Below are 19,344 nucleotides of genomic sequence, written 5' to 3' on the forward strand. Positions count from 1 at the left end.
ATAAAGCTCTGTGCAAACATCTCATCAGCAAGCCCGCACCTTTTTCAACATTTTCACCGGTACCAGCTCCAACGGAAATACCGGTACCAGCTCCAACGGAAATACTTAATGTACCAGCTAAATCTACACACAGAATTTTACGTTAATAGAGTTTAACACTTTTTCCAACAGTCATGCACACCCCCTCAATATTCTACTTTTTCACATTATTACCACATTCCTTATGTATCTGTTTTATAAGGGATTCCAGCTTTTCTACATTTAGACGGCCATCAAAATCGTATTTCTTTCTCCATCTTAGACCGAAATCGATGTTTCTCTTGTCTTTCTGTTCCATATAACGCTCGTCTCCCGTTAGTTCCGGGGCTTTCTTTGAAGCATTCCCACCCATTCTAAATCCTTGCCGTTACTAGTAGCTATAGTATCTAATCACTTATCTATGCCTTTCTATATCATTTTAAATTCTATGTGTGTGCAGTTCTATAAATTTGTAATTTACCGTTACTTAGTTACTTTTACTGTCTGACTATGTGTGTGTTCCTTTAAAAATAATCAGTATGTATTTTCCATCCTGTGAACCGCATCCATAGAAGACTTTTGATCGGACATCACACATCACCCATAAGATATTCCTTTTGGGACTTTCAACGTTAATGTCTCATATCTCACTACTCTAGACTAAGTTGACCTCTCCTGTGAACCACGTCTATAGAAGACTTTTGATCGGACATCACATTTCACCCATAGGATATTCCTTTTGGGACTTTCAACATTAATGTCTCAAATCTCACTACTCTAGACTAATCACTTATCTTTTGATATTAATTTCTTTCAGCATTGTACAGGTTCAATTATTCTGTTCGCCTAGAATTACCCTGCCTTCTCACCAAGCCTAATTTATCTTTATTTAGGTATGTCTTTTGAAATATTGGCCATCCTATTTGTACGGAACAAGCGTCCTAATTCTCCAATGCGTACTATATCACTCCTTAATAACCTTCTGGCTTGCAAGACCAGGCTTTATTAAGCTCTAGTTTATTTGATGGTAGCGCACCTTACCACAGGTCAATTTCGGACCTGCTTCCTTTCTATCGATTTTGGTTAATACCCCCGGTAGAAACTCATTTTATTTGTTCAGAATATTCAAGCACCTATTATTGATCAAATTCAACTCCTTCATAACATTTTAATCAATAAATATCCTAAATAATCCCTCCCAAATTCGAGAATAAAGGCTACTTTACCTGCTGCCGACTGGGAAAAGCACTGCTCGTTTGAATCTAGTCACCTTTCCTGGAATCTGTGGTAATACGCAGGCCTGAATTTTAACCTCAATTCAGAGGTCAGGTCTTTAGTAAAACGAGTCAAAAACTCGTCCGTGCACGATTTTCAGCATACTACCTCCAGGTAACAGGGAGGGGTATTTAGATCCGGCTCGAAGGACCAATTGTTGGTGGAATTTCTAAATTCCTATATGTTTTATAGCCAAAATCAAATTCGCACTCTCTCTATTCATTGATGAGTTGTAAATTCATTAATTATGCATGAAGTAGATCGAGACCAGTCTTAAAAGCCAGGTAACAGCGTTTATTGCAAGAGAGTACTCCCACATACACATATTTCCACAGGTTATAAACTGAAAATGACATCAACGTTTTCTAAACGTTCACCAGTAGAGGCCCTCTAGCTCTCGAGCCTTCGCTCTACGCCTGAAGTCAAGGTCAGTCAGTATAAATCAGCATTCTAGACAGGCCGTTCCTGCCACCTGGAGATTGTACAACTGAATGAACTAAGGAACAGACCTTCATTGTTACTAAACTCCTGACTACATTATATACAATTGGGAATGGGAGCAAGAGAGAAAATTCATATGTACAGTACATTATAGTATTTGGACTAGTCAGTTCTGATTGGAATGTATACATAATTAGTCATTTCAACCATAATTTCCTCGAACAAAAACACATTTATTTTGTGCTGTTGCTACATTATTACCTAAATGTAGGAGCACACAGCAGAAAGGTTACACAACCAGTTGCAATTTTAGCATGTAAATCTTGTGCATTCCAGGAACACCACAACACTAAACAATACATTAATTGCACTTTAATGGTTACAAACGGTGCCCACAAACTGTTAGGACCTACATAAAGCTGTCCCAACAGCAGAGTCCCAACAGCAGAGTCCCAACAGCAGAGTCCCAGCACACAACAGCACAGTCCCAACAGCAGAGTCCCAACAGCAGAGTCCCAACAGCAGAGTCCCAACAGCAGTCCCAACACCTTACCAGCTGATATGGCTGACTTGTTTAAACAAATGTGGTTTCTACTGACAATTGAGATGTACAAACTATGGCATAAGGGAACGACGAGCGGATAAGAGGCCATCCGTAATTTCGATTAAGCCATTAATGAGCGAGCTAGGACAGATGTTGTCAATATAACTATTTGTTCAGCACTTTTGAAATTTACAAAAAAGGGAAAAGGGACCAAATTATTAGCGTGAGGCACATGGGCTACTAACAGCTTACTACACAACATACACTTAGTATTACTTTCTTAGCTACAGTCTATATATCTCCCTGGCATATTACATCATTTATGCAGCAGCATACAAGACATTTTTGGGCTCACCTTGTTGTGCTGTGAGCACTTCCTTCCAAACCACTCATTGTTGAATTTGAAATTTCTAACTTGTTGTGTAGTGTTTATGTCCAATGGCCAATAAGCACAGATACGGTTTATCTATAATTTCACTCCATTATTTATCTTCATATGACAAGGATTAAAAAGGATTTGCCAGTAGATTGTCGACTTGATTCATGATATTGACTGCCAGCTAAGATTTTGAAAGAATGATGTTGACATGATCAGTCCAATCAAAGCTGCTGTACATGTAACATGATTTGACGTCATTTTATCAATGACCTTGAGCCTTCTTGGATGGGCACTTCTAATGTAACTCTATGGCAGCACCCAAAGGGCTAGAATTTTGGAAGTCTACCCATCGACTTCGAGGTGATGTAGTGTCCCCATGAGAGACAGAACACTGAGCCAATCACGGCACAACGCCCCGTATTTGTTGCTGGCTTGCCCCACCACCACAGAAAGCACTATACTTTTAGAAAACACAGAGAATAAAAATATATATATAACACACTCTCATGAAGACAGAACAGTCCAAGGGATTGATGAAAGAAACATCAAAGATGAGTCAAACATTAACAAGAAATCAGTGGTCTGGGATGGTCCAGTACCAGAATGGGTTCAGATCCAACCCATTGCTCTTTCAACATTCCTACCTTTACCTCTCTGTCCAATCCAATCAACTGGCCCACTCTAGAACAACAACAAAGACTGACAGGAAATCTATACCTAAGATCTCAGGTACATTAAGTCTCTCAATAGGAGTTACTGCTGTTTATACTGTATCTGCCCTGTTTGATTTAAAACAGTCAGTCAGTGACATCTACAGGACAGACGACCAGTGAAATACTATCTGATCCACCAGGGTTGAAGAATGGATAGAGTTTCTTAGAAAATTTGGAGCGTGTGAAAGAGTAGATATGAGACCTGGCCTCCACATTGTAGAAGGATACCTGTCCCTTCTCATAATCCACAAACACCCCCACTTTCAGGGGCTTCTCTCTCAGTAAGAGGGTGACAGGGGAATCAGCGTGAGCTGTGTACTTTCCATTCTTTAGCTCCACAGTCCAGTATCCTTTATAAGGGATCGGTCTAGACCTCTCATTCCTATTGATGGACTGTATGACCACCCCCAAAGTCCACTCAGTCTTCCCCTCCACCTTCACCTCATAGTAGAACTTCCTGAGAAGCCCACATTTCCGAGGACAGAGGACCAATTTGAAAACCTATTTCCGTTGTCAGAGAGAACCTGATCTAGTTCTCCATGTCTCACTTGTTTCCCATCATCAGACAGGATGAGGTTACGATGTGCAGAATCAGGATCTAGAGTCACATCCACTGTGGAGGGAAACATACACTATGGTAAACACAATGACATCATGACATCAACATCAGGGGTATAATACACTATGGTAAATACAATGACATCATGACATCAACATCAGTGGTATAATACACGATGGTACACACAATGACATCATCATCAGTGGTATAATACACTATGGTAAACACAATGACATCATCATCAGTGGTATAATACACTATGGTAAACACAATGACATCAACATCAGTGGTATAAAACACTATGGTAAACACAATGACATCATCATCAGTGGTATAATACACTATGGTAAACACAATGACATCACCATCAGTGGTATAAAACACTATGGTAAACACAATGACATCATGACATCAACATCAGGGGTATAATACACTATGGTAAACACAATGACATCATCATCTGTGGTAAAATACACTATGGTAAACACAATGACATCATCATCTGTGGTAAAATACACTATGGTAAACACAATGACATCATGACATCAACATTAGTGGTATAATACACTATGGTAAACACAATGACATCAGACATCAACATCAGTGGTATAATACACTATGGTAAACACAATGACATCATCATCAGTGGTATAAAACACTATGGTAAACACAATGACATCATCATCAGTGGTATAATACACTATGGTAAACACAATGACATCATGACATCAACATCAGTGGTATAATACACTATGGTAAACACAATGACATCAACATCAGTGGTATAATACACTATGGTAAACACAATGACATCATCATCAGTGGTATAATACACTATGGTAAACACAATGACATCATGACATCAACATCAGTGGTATAATACACTATGGTAAACACAATGACATCATCATCAGTGGTATAATACACTATGGTAAACACAATGACATCATGACATCAACATCAGTGGTATAATACACTATGGTAAACACAATGACATCATCATCAGTGGTATAATACACTATGGTAAACACAATGACATCATGACATCAACATCAGTGGTATAATACACTATGGTAAACACAATGACATCAACATCAGTGGTATAATACACTATGGTAAACACAATGACATCAACATCAGTGGTATAATACACTATGGTAAACACAATGACATCACCATCAGTGGTATAAAACACTATAGTAAACACAATGACATCACCATCAGTGGTATAAAACACTATAGTAAACACAATGACATCATCATCAGTGGTATAATACACTACGGTAAACACAATGACATCAACATCAGTGGTATAATACACTACGGTAAACACAATGACATCATCATCAGTGGTATAATACACTATGGTAAACACAATGACATCATGACATCAACATCAGTGGTATAATACACTATGGTAAACACAATGACATCCTGACATCAACATCAGTGGTATAATACACTACGGTAAACACAATGACATCATGACATCATCATCAGTGGGTACAACATGTTACTGTATTGATCCCTGACACATGATACTGTCTTCCATGATTAGTGGTCCAGTTTTCATTACGTCATGGGTAAGAACCTGGTTAACTAATGTTAATACTTGATTTAGGGTTCGATTCAATCAGATCTGCTTTACACATAGCGGTTGTTTTGACAGTGTCGGAGGTGGAACTGCGTTAAGAGCTGTCAAATCCACCAAAGTGGTCGCATTTGCTATTATTCTGTAAGTAAATCCGAGACACTATTTGGTATAATATGTTACATAATATGTTACGTTTCACATGGTATGTAATAATTTGTGGATGTCACAGAGTATAAAACACACCTGCATGTCTTCTGATGGTTTCAAAGTCTGAAATATAAAGTAAGAGACTGTTGGTTATGAAAATGAGCAACATACTGATGGATATCACAAACTACTGTTAAAGTACATTTGTGTTGTTCAACCCAGACCTCAAACTATGCAGACCTATAATAACTTTAATCTTAGTGAACATATGGGGAGAAATATCTGACACCCCAGCAGTCCCAGGAAGGTGGGGAGACCAAGAGCCCATTTTTTATGTACGTATATATAATAAATAATTTTGACAGTAACCCTCCATTAATTCATTCATAAACCTTTTTCTTTTCCATATGTGATAGGAAGCTAAATGTTTGTTTCCTTGGGCTTCAGGAATGTGACTGAAAAAGTGAAAAAGTGAAAAAGAAACTGATTGATAGTATGAGGGGATAGTCAGTGAACAAATGCTGTTGTCAAGGCTACGACAGCTCCAGTGTAATGAGTGGAGCTTACTGAGGTGTTCAAAAACTCATATCAGACCGAGAGACTAATGCTACTTAGATAGTTCTTTATGAGTTTTAGTTTAGAAAATAATCTCTCTGCAGAAGCAACAGTTGCAGGGATGGTAAAAACAGCTTGAGTTGCCGTAGCAACATCAGGGAAACTGGGCAGAAGGGAGTTGTACTTCAAATACAGCAGTTCAGTAACATCAATAATTAATTCATAATGTTTTTTATTTAACCTTTATTTAAACTATGCAATTCAGTTAAGAAACAAATTCTTACTTTACAATTTTTTTTTCTTTTAACTTTATTTTACTAGGCAAGTCAGTTAAGAACAAATTCTTATTTTCAATGACAGCCTAGGAACAGTGGGTTAACTGCCAGAACAACAGATGTGTACCTTGTCAGCTCAAGGATTGGAACTTGCAACCTTTCAGTTATTAGCCCAAAGCTCTAACCACTAGGCTTACCCTGCCACCAATGACTGCCTACCCCGGCCAAACCCTCCGCTAACCCGGACGACGCTGTACAAATTGTGCACCGCCTTATGGGACTCCCAATCACAGCCGGTTGTGTTACAGCCTGGGATCAAACCATGGTCTGTAGTGAAGCTGCAAGCACTGAGATACAGTGCCTTAGACCGCTGCGCCACTCGGGAGCCCACAAGCTGACAGTCCCCGAAATCAGGCACTAAAATTACTTTTAAAAATAGTTTTATGTTTGCTTGACTTATTTGTTTGATTTCCCACCGTTTTGTCAGAAGACCATCCAGGCCTTACTAGGATCATGTCAACGTCCTCCGTCAAATTAACGTGTATCTGTCTCCCTCTCGTGGTTGAAAGTATTACTACATCTATTTATTTTACTTCACTGCAACCTTACGTCAAAGGGTCGGTCCTTGGAAAAACATTTATTCAGCTCGACTCCTTCCAGGCACAGATATGGCAAATCAGTCTCTGAATTTGTATCGAGCAGGCGGATGACTAAAGCAGGTGGATGACTAAAACCATAGAGAAGCAGTGCAAAACAGCTGTCAGTTCAACTGCTTTTATTAATTGCCGTCCTCGACACGTTACGGAAAGAGATGAACTGTATTTTTTTATTTAACCAGGTAAGTTGACTGAGAACACATTCTCATTTGCAGCAACAACCTGGGAATAGTTACAGGGGAGAGGAGGGGGGTGAATGAGCCAATTGTAAACTGGGGATTATTAGGTGACCGTGATGGTTTGAGGGCCAGATTGGGAATTTAGCCAGGACTCCGGGGTTAACACCCCTACTCTTACGATAAGTGCCATGGGATCTTTAACTTCTTGGATATAGGGGGCGCTCTTTTAATTTATGGATTAAAAAAACGTGCCCGTTTTAAGTGCAATATTTTGTCACGACAAGATGCTCGACTATGCATATAATTGTCAGCTTTGGAAAGAAAACACTAAGGTTTCCAAAACTGCAAAGATATTATCTGTGAGTGCCACAGAACCCATGCTACAGGCGAAACCAAGATGAAACTTCAACCAGGAAATGGGCAGACTTTTTGAAGCTCTGTTTCCCATTGTCTCCTTATATGGCTGTGAATGCGCCGGGAATGAGCCTGCCCTTTCTATCGTTTCTCCAAGGTGTCTGCAGCATTGTGACGTATTTGTAGGCATATCATTGGAAGATTGGCCATAAGAGACTACATTTACCATGGGTCCGCCCGGTGTCCTTTGTCTAAATTGGTGCGTAATCTACAAGCTGCACGCAGTCATCCAGTGATTGAGAGGAGAGAGGAGGCTTTCAACGAACGATATATCATGAAGAGATATGTGAAAAACACCTTGAGGATTGATTCTAAACAACGTTTACCATGTTTCAGTCGATATTATGGAGTTAATTTGGAAAAAAGTTCGGCGTTTTGAAGACTGAATTTTCGGGTTTTTTTGGTAGCCAAACGTGACGCACCAAACGGAGCAATTTCTCCTAAACAAATAATCTTTCAGGAAAAACTGAGCATTTGCTATCAAACTGAGAGTCTCCTCATTGAAAACATCTGAAGTTCTTCAAAGGTAATGATTTTATTTGAATGATTTTCTGTTTTTTGTGAAAATGTTGCCTGCTGATGCTAACGCTAAATGCTACGCTAAATGCTATGCTAACTACGCTAGCTGTTACACAAATGCTTGTTTTGCTATGGTTGAGAAGCATATTTTGAAAATCTGAGATGACAGTGTTGTTAACAAAAGGCTAAGCTTGAGAGCTAGCATATTAATTTAATTTCATTTGCGATTTTCATGAATAGTTAACGTTGCGTTATGGTAATGAGCTTGAGGCTGTATTCACGATCCCGGATCCGGGATGGCTCGACGCAAGAAGTTAATGACCTCAGAGAGTCAGGACACCCGTTTAACATCCCATCCGAAAGACGGCACCCTACACAGGGCAGAGTCCCCAATCACTGCCCTGGGGCATTGGGATATTTTTTTAGACCAGAGGAAAGAGTGCCTGCTACTGGCCCTCAAGTTGAATTGTGTGCAGCACAAAGGACATATACTGCACAATGTCTCAGGAAAGACTGTCTGGGCTGTCAATACTCAGTATAGAAAGCAGCCGGACCCGCAACCTGAACCTACAGGCCGTGGTGAAAACTTTTGCACACAAAAAAAAGAGGACTTCAGGACACCATGGGAGTCTCTCAAGTTGGATTTCATTTACCTGGAATATTGCATCCCATTTGTGTAAACTATTTGCCAGACAAACACCGCTGAGTTCAGCGATAAATAGTGGCTGAATTGATGCTCAAGACGGCTACTATTTTCCTCATTGTTCGGTGATGTGTAACTTTTATTAAAATTGTATAAATAGCAGCTAAATACGGTATATAGCTTCATATAGTACACTGCATAATTAAACAATCCCTAGTTAGCGAGTGTTTTGAGGGTGGACTTACTTTTATTTGGCGTTATTAATAGACTGGTTTTACGCACAACTTTCTATCCAAGCTGAGAGAGAGCGCGAGGACAGCTCATGTTATGCAGGTTCAGGTATTCTATTCAGGACAGTTGTATATTCTGGTAGCTGATTAGTATGCGGTTGCCTCGAACATTTATTTTACAATCTGCAATGATTGAATTTACAACTTTAATTACTGAATAAGTAATTACATTACTGCCATTATTGCCACCAGCCATTTATCCATTAGCCAAAGCTAAGCCTTGGCACCACAGAAAGCCCATCGTCGATTCGATAGGCATGCAGCCGCAATAGACATGTCGCGATTTCAGCACCATGGCCAGCGATTGGTAGTCTATACTTCAATTTTTATTTTAGGGGGGGGGGGGCGAACTCAGACCTTGCGGGGGTCCAGAGAAACTGTGTTATGCCAGTGGTGAGATTGATGGTAACTTCAGTCAAATTTAGTGCCAAACACACTGACACAATGTAATAAAACATTTACTACATTAATTATCTAACATACTATAACTGCAAACAAGATTCCAAGGAGAAGTACATTCAAAACATTAGAAATCAGTTCCTCCTTTACCTGGACTCCAGTTTGTGTTCACAAAATCTGTGGAGACATTATTTTTAACCAATATTAATCATAGAGATATACAGTTTGTTCATCACTGTACACAAACGTTTAGACATTGTCAATGTATTGTTGATGTACTGGAAGCCAACATATACTGAAGCTATAGTTTAGAACTCTGTAATAAGGACATCTTCCAGAGGTCACGTAAATTGCTACTTTAATAAACTACAGATTTCAGCCAACAAAGAAAGTCACACAAGTACACAGGACAAACAGGTTCAGGGTAAGAGTTTAAGAATGGACATTTTTACAAGTATCGACTGATAGGGACTGATAGTCGGAGGTACAGTCCACAGCCACTCATCACAACTCAACTCCATTGACTAAGCCATCATATACAGCAGGTAACAAAGCCTTAATACTTACCCAGCTGAGAAGTCAGGATTTCTACAGATAAACACATACATATAGTCAATTAGACACATCAGTGGTGTCCAAGGGGGAATCAACATGTGTTAGCTACCTCTCTAGTCTACACTCTAAAAATAAAAGGTTCCTGTATGATCTTTTAGGATAATATAAGGTTTAAAAAAAACAAAAAAACCTTACGGTTAATTTAAGAACCTAGAACCTAATTTAAGGACCTCTGCCATCAGGTCGTATTTTATTTTGTGTATTTGACCCCTTTTTCTCCCCAACAGTCCTGTCTCATCGCTGCAACTCCCGTACGGACTCGGGAGAGGCAAAGGTCGAGGTTGTTTCTTCCGAACCACAACCCAACCAAGCCACACTGCTTCTTGACACAATGCCCACTTAACCCGGAAGCCAGCCGAACCAATGTGTCGGAGTAACCCCCTAGTGACGATTTCAGCGTGCACTGCCCCTGGCTTGCCACAGGAGTCGCTGGTACAAGGACATCCCTGCCGGCCAAAGCCTCCACTAACCCGGACGATGCTGGGCGGTCTCCCGGTCGTGTCACTCGGGAGGCCCATCAGTTCGTTTTTGAACCTTTGTAGACTTAAGGGGAGCTTTGAAGAACCTTTTCAAAAGAGGGGTTTCGTTTTGAAACCAGTAAGTGACTAAATTCCAACTCGTGTGTATAATTCAAATTGAGAACGTTGGCATTATGGGTCAGCTAGGACTCAGGTAATGTGTTACAATACAGTTTTTATCACTATTACATGAACTAAGAAACCTTCTACTATATACTCTTTTTCTTTTCTAGCCTATGAAATGATCTGTGTTTTGGAAACGTGGAGCCTTTGTCTGGCAAATACATTTCTGTTGTTACGCTATAGGAGCGTTGGATTCCCTGTTTTGTGGTTACTTTGGAATGGCGACATCACATGACTGGATTACGAATTGCCTTTAAATTTGACAAAAGACGTCGCAGAATGGACCGCTGACGAAAGGTTTATGAACGTGATCACTCATCAGACCGGAGGTAAAGAGGCAAACATTTCATCTGACCGGAGGTAAAACTAGTGTCGCTCCTCAACTGTAAATGGATGTTCCCTGTGACAGTGTTAGAAGTGACTGATGCTATTGAAGCTCTGTGACTGTTTGATTTGCGCTTTTCACTGTGAATAAAGGGGAGAGAATTGTGGTTGTTCTTCCGTTTTGGCTCTGCTCTATGTGTTGAATGAATTTGTGGAACTTGTAAACTTTGAATCGATCGCTCGTTGAGCTTGGAATCGTGTGTGTCTTTTGTTGTCGGATTTGCGCGCTGAATTGAGAACTCATTGTAGAGCGGCGAAAAGAGGACGCTGCTGATTGGCCAAACCCACTGGCTCCATGTCATCTACAAGACCCTGCTAGGTAAAGTCCCCCCTTATCTCAGCTCGCTGGTCACCATAGCAGCACCCACCTGTAGCACGCCCTCCAGCAGGTATATCTCTCTGGTCACCCCCAAAACCAATTCTTTCTTTGGCCGCCTCTCCTTCCAGTTCTCTGCTGCCAATGACTGGAACGAACTACAAAAATCTCTGAAACTGGAAACACTTATCTCCCTCACTAGCTTTTAACACCAGCTGTCAGAGCAGCTCACAGATCACTGCACCTGTACATAGCCTATCTATAATTTAGCCCAAACAACTACCTCTCCCCCTACTGTATTTATTTATTTAGCTCCTTTACACCCCATTATTTTTATTTCTACTTTGCACATTCTTCCACTGCAAATCTACCATTCCAGTGTTTTACTTGCTATATTGTATTTACTTTGCCACCATGGCCTTTTTTGCCTTTACCTCCCTTCTCACCTCATTTGCTCACATCATATATAGACTTGTTTCTACTGTATTATTGACTGTATGTTTGTTTTACTCCATGTGTAACTCTGTGTCATTGTATGTGTCGAACTGCTTTTCTTTATCTTGGCCAGGTCGCAATTGTAAATGAGAAGTTGTTCTCAACTTGCCTACCTGGTTAAATAAAGGTGAAATAAATAATAAATAATAAAATAAAACCTATGCCGTGCTAAAATGTGTTCATACCGTGCTGATGGTTGCAAATCAATGGAATTGAATGGGATTTGATGTTCAGTGCTCTTACCTGCCCTTACAATGGATCCAATTGAAACATTGCAAAAGTTCAAATGATCGAGAAGTGCTAAGTTGGGTGCACTTACTAAAAGAGAAATGAGATCACACAACTTATGGGGGATGATGGAAATGTTGAAATCGTTGCTGACACAACATTTCTTAAAGTTGGTTAACTTTGCCATAAAGGCTTTGTTATCTGCTGAGAAGGCAACAAAGTATCAGGTTGAATGGTATTGCCCAAACGCAGCAACACGGAATTGTTTGGCAACCAATATGGACGTTAGAAGCACAGTAAAGCACAGCAGCAAAAAAAACTGATGAGGAGGACCAGACAAGGGACAGTATCTCCAATGTCTCATCAAAACTGATGAGGAAGACCAGACAAGGGACAGTATCTCCAATGTCTCATCAAAACTGATGAGGAAGACCAGACAAGGGACAGTATCTCCAATGTCTCATCAAAACTGATGAGGAGGACCGGACAAGGGACAGTATCTCCAATGTCTCATCAAAAGAGAATGCTGTTCATCGACTACAGCTCGGCATTCAACACCATAGTACCCTCCAAGCTCGTCATCAAGCTCGAGACCCAGGGTCTCGATCCCGCCCTGTGCAACTGGGTACTGGACTTCCTGACGGGCCGCCCCCAGGTGGGGAGGGTAGGCAACAACATCTCCACCCCGCTGATCCTCAACACTGGGGCCCCACAAGGGTGCGTTCTGAGCCCTCTCCTGTACTCCCTGTTCACCCACGACTGCGTGGCCACGCACGCCTCCAACTCAATCATCAAGTTTGCGGACGACACAACAGTGGTAGGCTTGATTACCAACAACGACGAGACGGCCTACAGGGAGGAGGTGAGGGCCCTCGGAGTGTGGTGTCAGGAAAATAACCTCACACTCAACGTCAACAAAACTAAGGAGATGATTGTGGACTTCAGGAAACAGCAGAGGGAACACCCCCTATCCACATCGATGGAACAGTAGTGGAGAGGGTAGTAAGTTTTAAGTTCCTCGGCGTACACATCACAGACAAACTGAATTGGTGCACCCACACAGACAGCATCGTGAAGAAGGCGCAGCAGCGCCTCTTCAACCTCAGGAGGCTGAAGAAATTCGGCTTGTCACCAAAAGCACTCACAAACTTCTACAGATGCACAATCGAGAGCATCCTGTCGGGCTGTATCACCGCCTGGTACGGCAACTGCTCCGCCCACAACCGTAAGGCTCTCCAGAGGGTAGTGAGGTCTGCACAACGCATCACCGGGGGCAAACTACCTGCCCTCCAGGACACCTACACCACCCGATGTCACAGGAAGGCCATAAAGATCATCAAGGACAACAACCACCCGAGCCACTGCCTGTTCACCCCGCTATCATCCAGAAGGCGAGGTCAGTACAGGTGCATCAAAGCTGGGACCGAGAGACTGAAAAACAGCTTCTATCTCAAGGCCATCAGACTGTTAAACAGCCACCACTAACATTGAGTGGCTGCTGCCAACACACTGACTCAACTCCAGCCACTTTAATAATGGGAATTGATGGGAAATGATGTAAAATATATCACTAGCCACTTTAAACAATGCTACCTAATATAATGTTTACATACCCTACATTATTCATCTCATATGTATACGTATATACTGTACTCTATATCATCTACTGCATCCTTATGTAATACATGTATCACTAGCCACTTTAACTATGCCACTTTGTTTACATACTCATCTCATATGTATATACTGCACTCAATACCATCTACTGTATCTTGCCTATGCCGCTCTGTACCATCATTCATTCATATATCTTATGTACATATTCTTTATCCCCTTACACTTGTGTATATAAGGTAGTAGTTTTGGAATTGTTAGCTAGATTACTTGTTGGTTATTACTGCATTGTCGGAACTAGAAGCACAAGCATTTCGCTACACTCGCATTAACATCTGCTAACCATGTGTATGTGACAAATAAAATTTGATTTGATTTGAGGTATGGAGTTACCATACATTATGGGTCAGCTAGGTCTCAGGTATAGAGTAACCATACATTATGGGTCAGCTAGGTCTCAGGTATAGAGTAACCATACATTATGGGTCAGCTAGGTCTCAGGTATAGAGTAACCATACATTATGTGTCAGCTAGGTCTCAGGTATAGAGTAACCATACATTATGTGTCAGCTAGGTCTCAGGTATAGAGTAACCATACATTATGTGTCAGCTAGGTCTCAGGTATAGAGTAACCATACATTATGGGTCAGCTAGGTCTCAGATATAGAGTAACCATACATTATGGGTCAGCTAGGTCTCAGGTATAGAGTAACCATACATTATGGGTCAGCTAGGACTCAGGTATAGAGTAACCATACATTATGGGTCAGCTAGGTCTCAGGTATAGAGTAACCATACATTATGTGTCAGCTAGGTCTCAGGTATAGAGTAACCATACATTATGGGTCAGCTAGGACTCAGGTATAGAGTAACCATACATTATGGGTCAGCTAGGTCTCAGGTATAGAGTAACCATACATTATGGGTCAGCTAGGTCTCAGGTATAGAGTAACCATACATTATGGGTCAGCTAGGTCTCAGGTATAGAGTAACCATACATTATGGGTCAGCTAGGTCTCAGGTATAGAGTAACCATACATTATGGGTCAGCTAGGTCTCAGGTATAGAGTAACCATACATTATGGGTCAGCTAGGTCTCAGGTATAGAGTAACCATACATTATGGGTCAGCTAGGTCTCAGGTATAGAGTAACCATACATTATGGGTCAGCTAGGTCTCAGGTATAGAGTAACCATACATTATGGGTCAGCTAGGTCTCAGGTATAGAGTAACCATACATTATGGGTCAGCTAGGTCTCAGGTATAGAGTAACCATACATTATGGGTCAGCTAGGTCTCAGGTATAGAGTAACCATACATTATGGGTCAGCTAGGTCTCAGGTATAGAGTAACCATACATTATGGGTCAGCTAGAACTTTTACACAAACAAAGAAATAAATACTACTATATATCATTTTCATTTTCTGTTTAAATAATTATTTTGCTTTGATCATGATTCTTTCAAAGTGATGATCTGGGACTCCTTGTCTCATATCACTTCTCTAATGTCACAAATCCTAAATGAGTCCAGCGTACCTCTGTGAGACAACTTCTCCAATAAAGATATTCTATCCACCACTTCTTAATTTCATTCATTAAATGTGACTGGTCAATCAGAGATCCTGGTCCATCAGAAACTACCCACTGGGCAAGCTACGTAATCTCAACGTGGATATTTGGGTAATATTTGGTTGAGATGTTGATCAATGAGATTACAACCTACAGTATATGTAAAGACTGCCAAAAGTTAGTTGAATTTCCAATGTGTTATCACTATGTTATCAACCATCTAAAATCACAACCAAATTACAGTGGAAAAACAATGTTTGGTTGTCACCCAAATGTCTATCACTGCACTTTCAACCAAAAAAGACTTAAAATGCTTCAAATTATTCTAGCAAAGTGATGATCAGAAGACACTACTTACTTAGCTCCTCAGTGCGGTCATCTGTAAACATGTAGAGTATGAGCTCAATGACCTCAAAATAAACTTCTTAAAATGTTTTTTTACTTGAAGTCGGTAAATTAAAGAAAATGTTCCTTTTGTGGTTCTAATAATGTTATCAAAGTGATGATCTGAAGACAGTACTTACAATTCTGGTCACAGAGGTCATCTGTAAACATGTAGAGTAGATGGAAGACAGTGAGAACATCATTAACATGAACACTAGAAGATGTAGTCTCTCTCTGGGACTCCTTGTCTCATAACAATGTTCCAACATCAGATAAAAGTCAGGGAACATTAATATAAACAACATGAAGTGTTTTCTACTTCACTAGAAGTTACATCTATAGAAGAGACATTGGATTATATAATGTTATATAATGTTATATAATGTTATCAATGTGATGATCTGATGACAGTACTTACGATTCTGCTCCCAGATGTCATCTGAATACATGTAGAGTAGATGGAAGACAGTGAGAACATCATTAACATGAACACTAGAAGATGTAGTCTCTCTCTGGGACTCCTTGGTCGGGATTCAATCCAATGTGCGCTATACCGCAGGGCACTTTACATCTGACAAAGCACTTTTTAAAGGCATTTTCCACTGGCCTTCATTTCACATTCATGGTAAACACTGCACAGGTCGATTCATGTGTAAAATACCTTTAAAAGTCTGTTACAGTGTGCTGTGTTATAATGTGTCTTGAAATGAATCCCGGCCCTTGTCTCATAACACTGTTCCAACATCAGATGGAACATCTTAAAATGTGCTCAGCCACAAAAAAATACTTTAAATGCTTCAAGTAATTATTGCAAAGTGAAGATCTGAAGACACTACTTACCCTTCTCCTTCCTGAGTTTATCTGTAAACATGTAGAGTAGATGGAAGACAGTGAGAACCTCATCAACATGAACACTAGTAGATGTAGTCTCTCTCTGGGACTCCTTGTCTCATATTACTTCTCTAATGTCATAAATCCTAATTGAGTTCCACCACCTAAATGAGTCCAGCGTACCTCTGTGAGACATCTTCCCAAATGAAGATATTCTGCCCTACCACTTCTTAATTTCATTAAATAAATGTGACTGGTCCATCAGTGATCCAGGTGTATCAGAGTTCATTTGACCTTTATTTAACCAGGCAAGTCAGTTAAGAACAAATTCTTATTTTCAATGACCGCCTAGGAACAGTGGGTTAACTGCCTTGCTCAGGGGCAGAAAAACACATTTTTACCTTGTCAGCTTGGGGATTTGATCTTGCAACCTGTCAGTTCCAAATCCAACCCTCTAACCACTAGGCTACCTGCCACCCCTGCCTCCCCTGCCTCCCCCAGGTAAGGATAATACTTTCCCCACTGCAGACTGAGTTGATCTATTATCACACCTGATTAGCATGTTAATCACCTGATGGTTAAAATCAGTCCTCAGTGTCAACAGGTTATTCACCTGGAGATTAAAATCAGTCATCAGTGTCAACATGTTAATCACCTGCAGGTGTAGTATATTATCCTGTATCCATAGAATACAACCACTGTGAATGTGGTGAGATTGAAAAAAGCAATGCAGACATTTCATTCCAACAATTCAACGTTCATATCATTTCTCAATTACCTTTCTTATTGCACATGCAGTAGATAGCCAGAGATAACCCAATCACAGTGACGGCTCCCAGACAGCATAACACAATGAAGGTCATTCTCCATGGGGTTGTATAAAATATCTCACCTAAAACACACACATCATTACACATCGACAACAGGGTTTGGTACTAATACTACCACACATCAACAACAGGGTTTGGTACTAATACTACCACACATCAACAACAGGGTTTGGTACTAATACTACCACACATCAACAACAGGGTTTGGTACTAATACTACCACACATCATTACACATCAACAACAGGGTCTGGTCCTAATACTACCACACATCATTACACATCAACAACAGGGTCTGGTACTAATACTATCACACATCAACAACAGGGTTGGGTACTAATACTACCACACATCATTACACATCAACAACAGGGTTTGGTACTAATACTACCACACATCATTACACATCAACAACAGGGTTTGTAACTAATACTACCACACATATTAACAACAACGTTTGATACTAATACTACCACACACATCAACAACAGGGTTTGGTACTAATACTACCACACATCATTACACATCAACAACAGGGTTGGGTACTAATACTACCACACATCAACAACAGGGTTTGGTACTAATACTACCACACATCATTACACATCAACAACAGGGTTTGGACCTACTACTACCACACATCAACAACAGGGTTTGGTACTAATACTACCACACATCAACAACAGGGTTGGTACTAATACTACCACACATCATTACACATCAACAACAGGGTTTGGTACTAATACTACCACACATATTAACAACAAGGTTTGATACTAATACTACCACACACATCAACAACAGGGTTTGGTACTAATACTACCACACATCATTACACATCAACAACAGGGTTGGGTACTAATACTACCACACATCAACAACAGGGTTTGGTACTAATACTACCACACATTACACATCAACAACAGGGTTTGGTACTAATACTACCACACACATCATTACACATCAACAACAGGGTCTGGTACTAATACTACCACACATCATTACACATCAACAACAGGGTTTGGTACTAATACTACCACACATCATTACACATCAACAACAGGGTTTGGTACTAATACTACCCCACACATCAACAACAGGGTTTGGTACTAATACTACCACACATCAACAACAGGGTTTGGTACTAATACTACCACACACATCATTACACATCAACAACAGGGTTTGGTACTAATACTACCACACATCAACAACAGGGTTTGGTACTAATACTACCACACATCAACAACAGGGTTTGGTACTAATACTACCCCACATCATTACACATCAACAACAGGGTTTGGTACTAATACTACCACACATCAACAACAGGGTTTGGTACTAATACTACCACACATCAACAACAGGGTTTGGTACTAATACTACCCCACATCATTACACATCAACAACAGGGTTTGGTACTACTACTACCACACATCAACAACAGGGTTTGGTACTAATACTACCCCATATCATTACACATCAACAACAGGGTCTGGTACTAATACTACCACACATCATTACACATCAACAACAGGGTTTGATACTAATACTACCCCACATCATTACACATCAACAACAGGGTCTGGTACTAATACTACCACACATCATTACACATCAACAACAGGGTTTGGTACTAATACTACCCCACATCATTACACATCAACAACAGGGTTGGGTACTAATACTACCACACATCATCACACATCAACAACAGTGTTTGGTACTAATACTACCCCACATCATTACACATCAACAACAGGGTTTGGTACTAATACTACCACACATCAACAACAGGGTTTGGTACTAATACTACCACACATTACACATCAACAAC

At 40.4% G+C, this 19,344-nt stretch overlaps 1 protein-coding gene across 3 annotated transcripts; it reads right to left on the reverse strand.

The window, feature by feature from the left end:
- Positions 1-2,612: 2,612 nt before the first annotated feature.
- On the reverse strand, positions 2,613-17,601 carry LOC121842581 (butyrophilin subfamily 2 member A2-like). 3 transcript variants are annotated; one of them, XM_042312459.1, is made up of 9 exons: positions 17,457-17,598; positions 16,688-16,708; positions 16,266-16,286; positions 15,988-16,008; positions 15,822-15,842; positions 10,168-10,188; positions 9,751-9,777; positions 5,767-5,793; positions 2,614-3,983 (listed from the first exon to the last, which is right to left on the reverse strand). In XM_042312459.1, the coding sequence occupies exons 1-9, from the start codon at positions 17,593-17,595 to the stop codon at positions 3,808-3,810; spliced, it is 474 nt and encodes a 157-aa protein (XP_042168393.1). In that variant the 5' UTR covers positions 17,596-17,598; the 3' UTR covers positions 2,614-3,807. The 3 variants fall into 3 exon arrangements, with proteins under 3 accessions (XP_042168395.1, XP_042168393.1, XP_042168394.1); XM_042312461.1 differs by lacking the exon at positions 5,767-5,793 and having other exon boundaries at positions 2,613-3,983; positions 17,457-17,601; XM_042312460.1 differs by lacking the exon at positions 15,988-16,008.
- Positions 17,602-19,344: the final 1,743 nt, after the last annotated feature.

This window comes from Oncorhynchus tshawytscha, unplaced genomic scaffold (assembly GCF_018296145.1).
Source record: "Oncorhynchus tshawytscha isolate Ot180627B unplaced genomic scaffold, Otsh_v2.0 Un_contig_11645_pilon_pilon, whole genome shotgun sequence".
In the NCBI taxonomy this organism is placed as follows: domain Eukaryota; kingdom Metazoa; phylum Chordata; class Actinopteri; order Salmoniformes; family Salmonidae; genus Oncorhynchus; species Oncorhynchus tshawytscha.

What these genes read in the sequence shown, in the direction of transcription:
- LOC121842581 (XM_042312459.1), bottom strand. Translation starts at nt 17,595, where the DNA reads ATGTGTAATGATGTGTGTGTTTTAGGTGAGATATTTTATACAACCCCA. An exon ending in TAAACTCAGGAAGGAGAAGG is followed by an intron (nt 16,287 to 16,687) that starts GTAAGTAGTGTC and finishes ACATGTATTCAG; the next exon opens with ATGACATCTGGGAGCAGAAT. An exon ending in TGACATCTGGGAGCAGAATC is followed by an intron (nt 16,009 to 16,265) that starts GTAAGTACTGTC and finishes ACATGTTTACAG; the next exon opens with ATGACCTCTGTGACCAGAAT.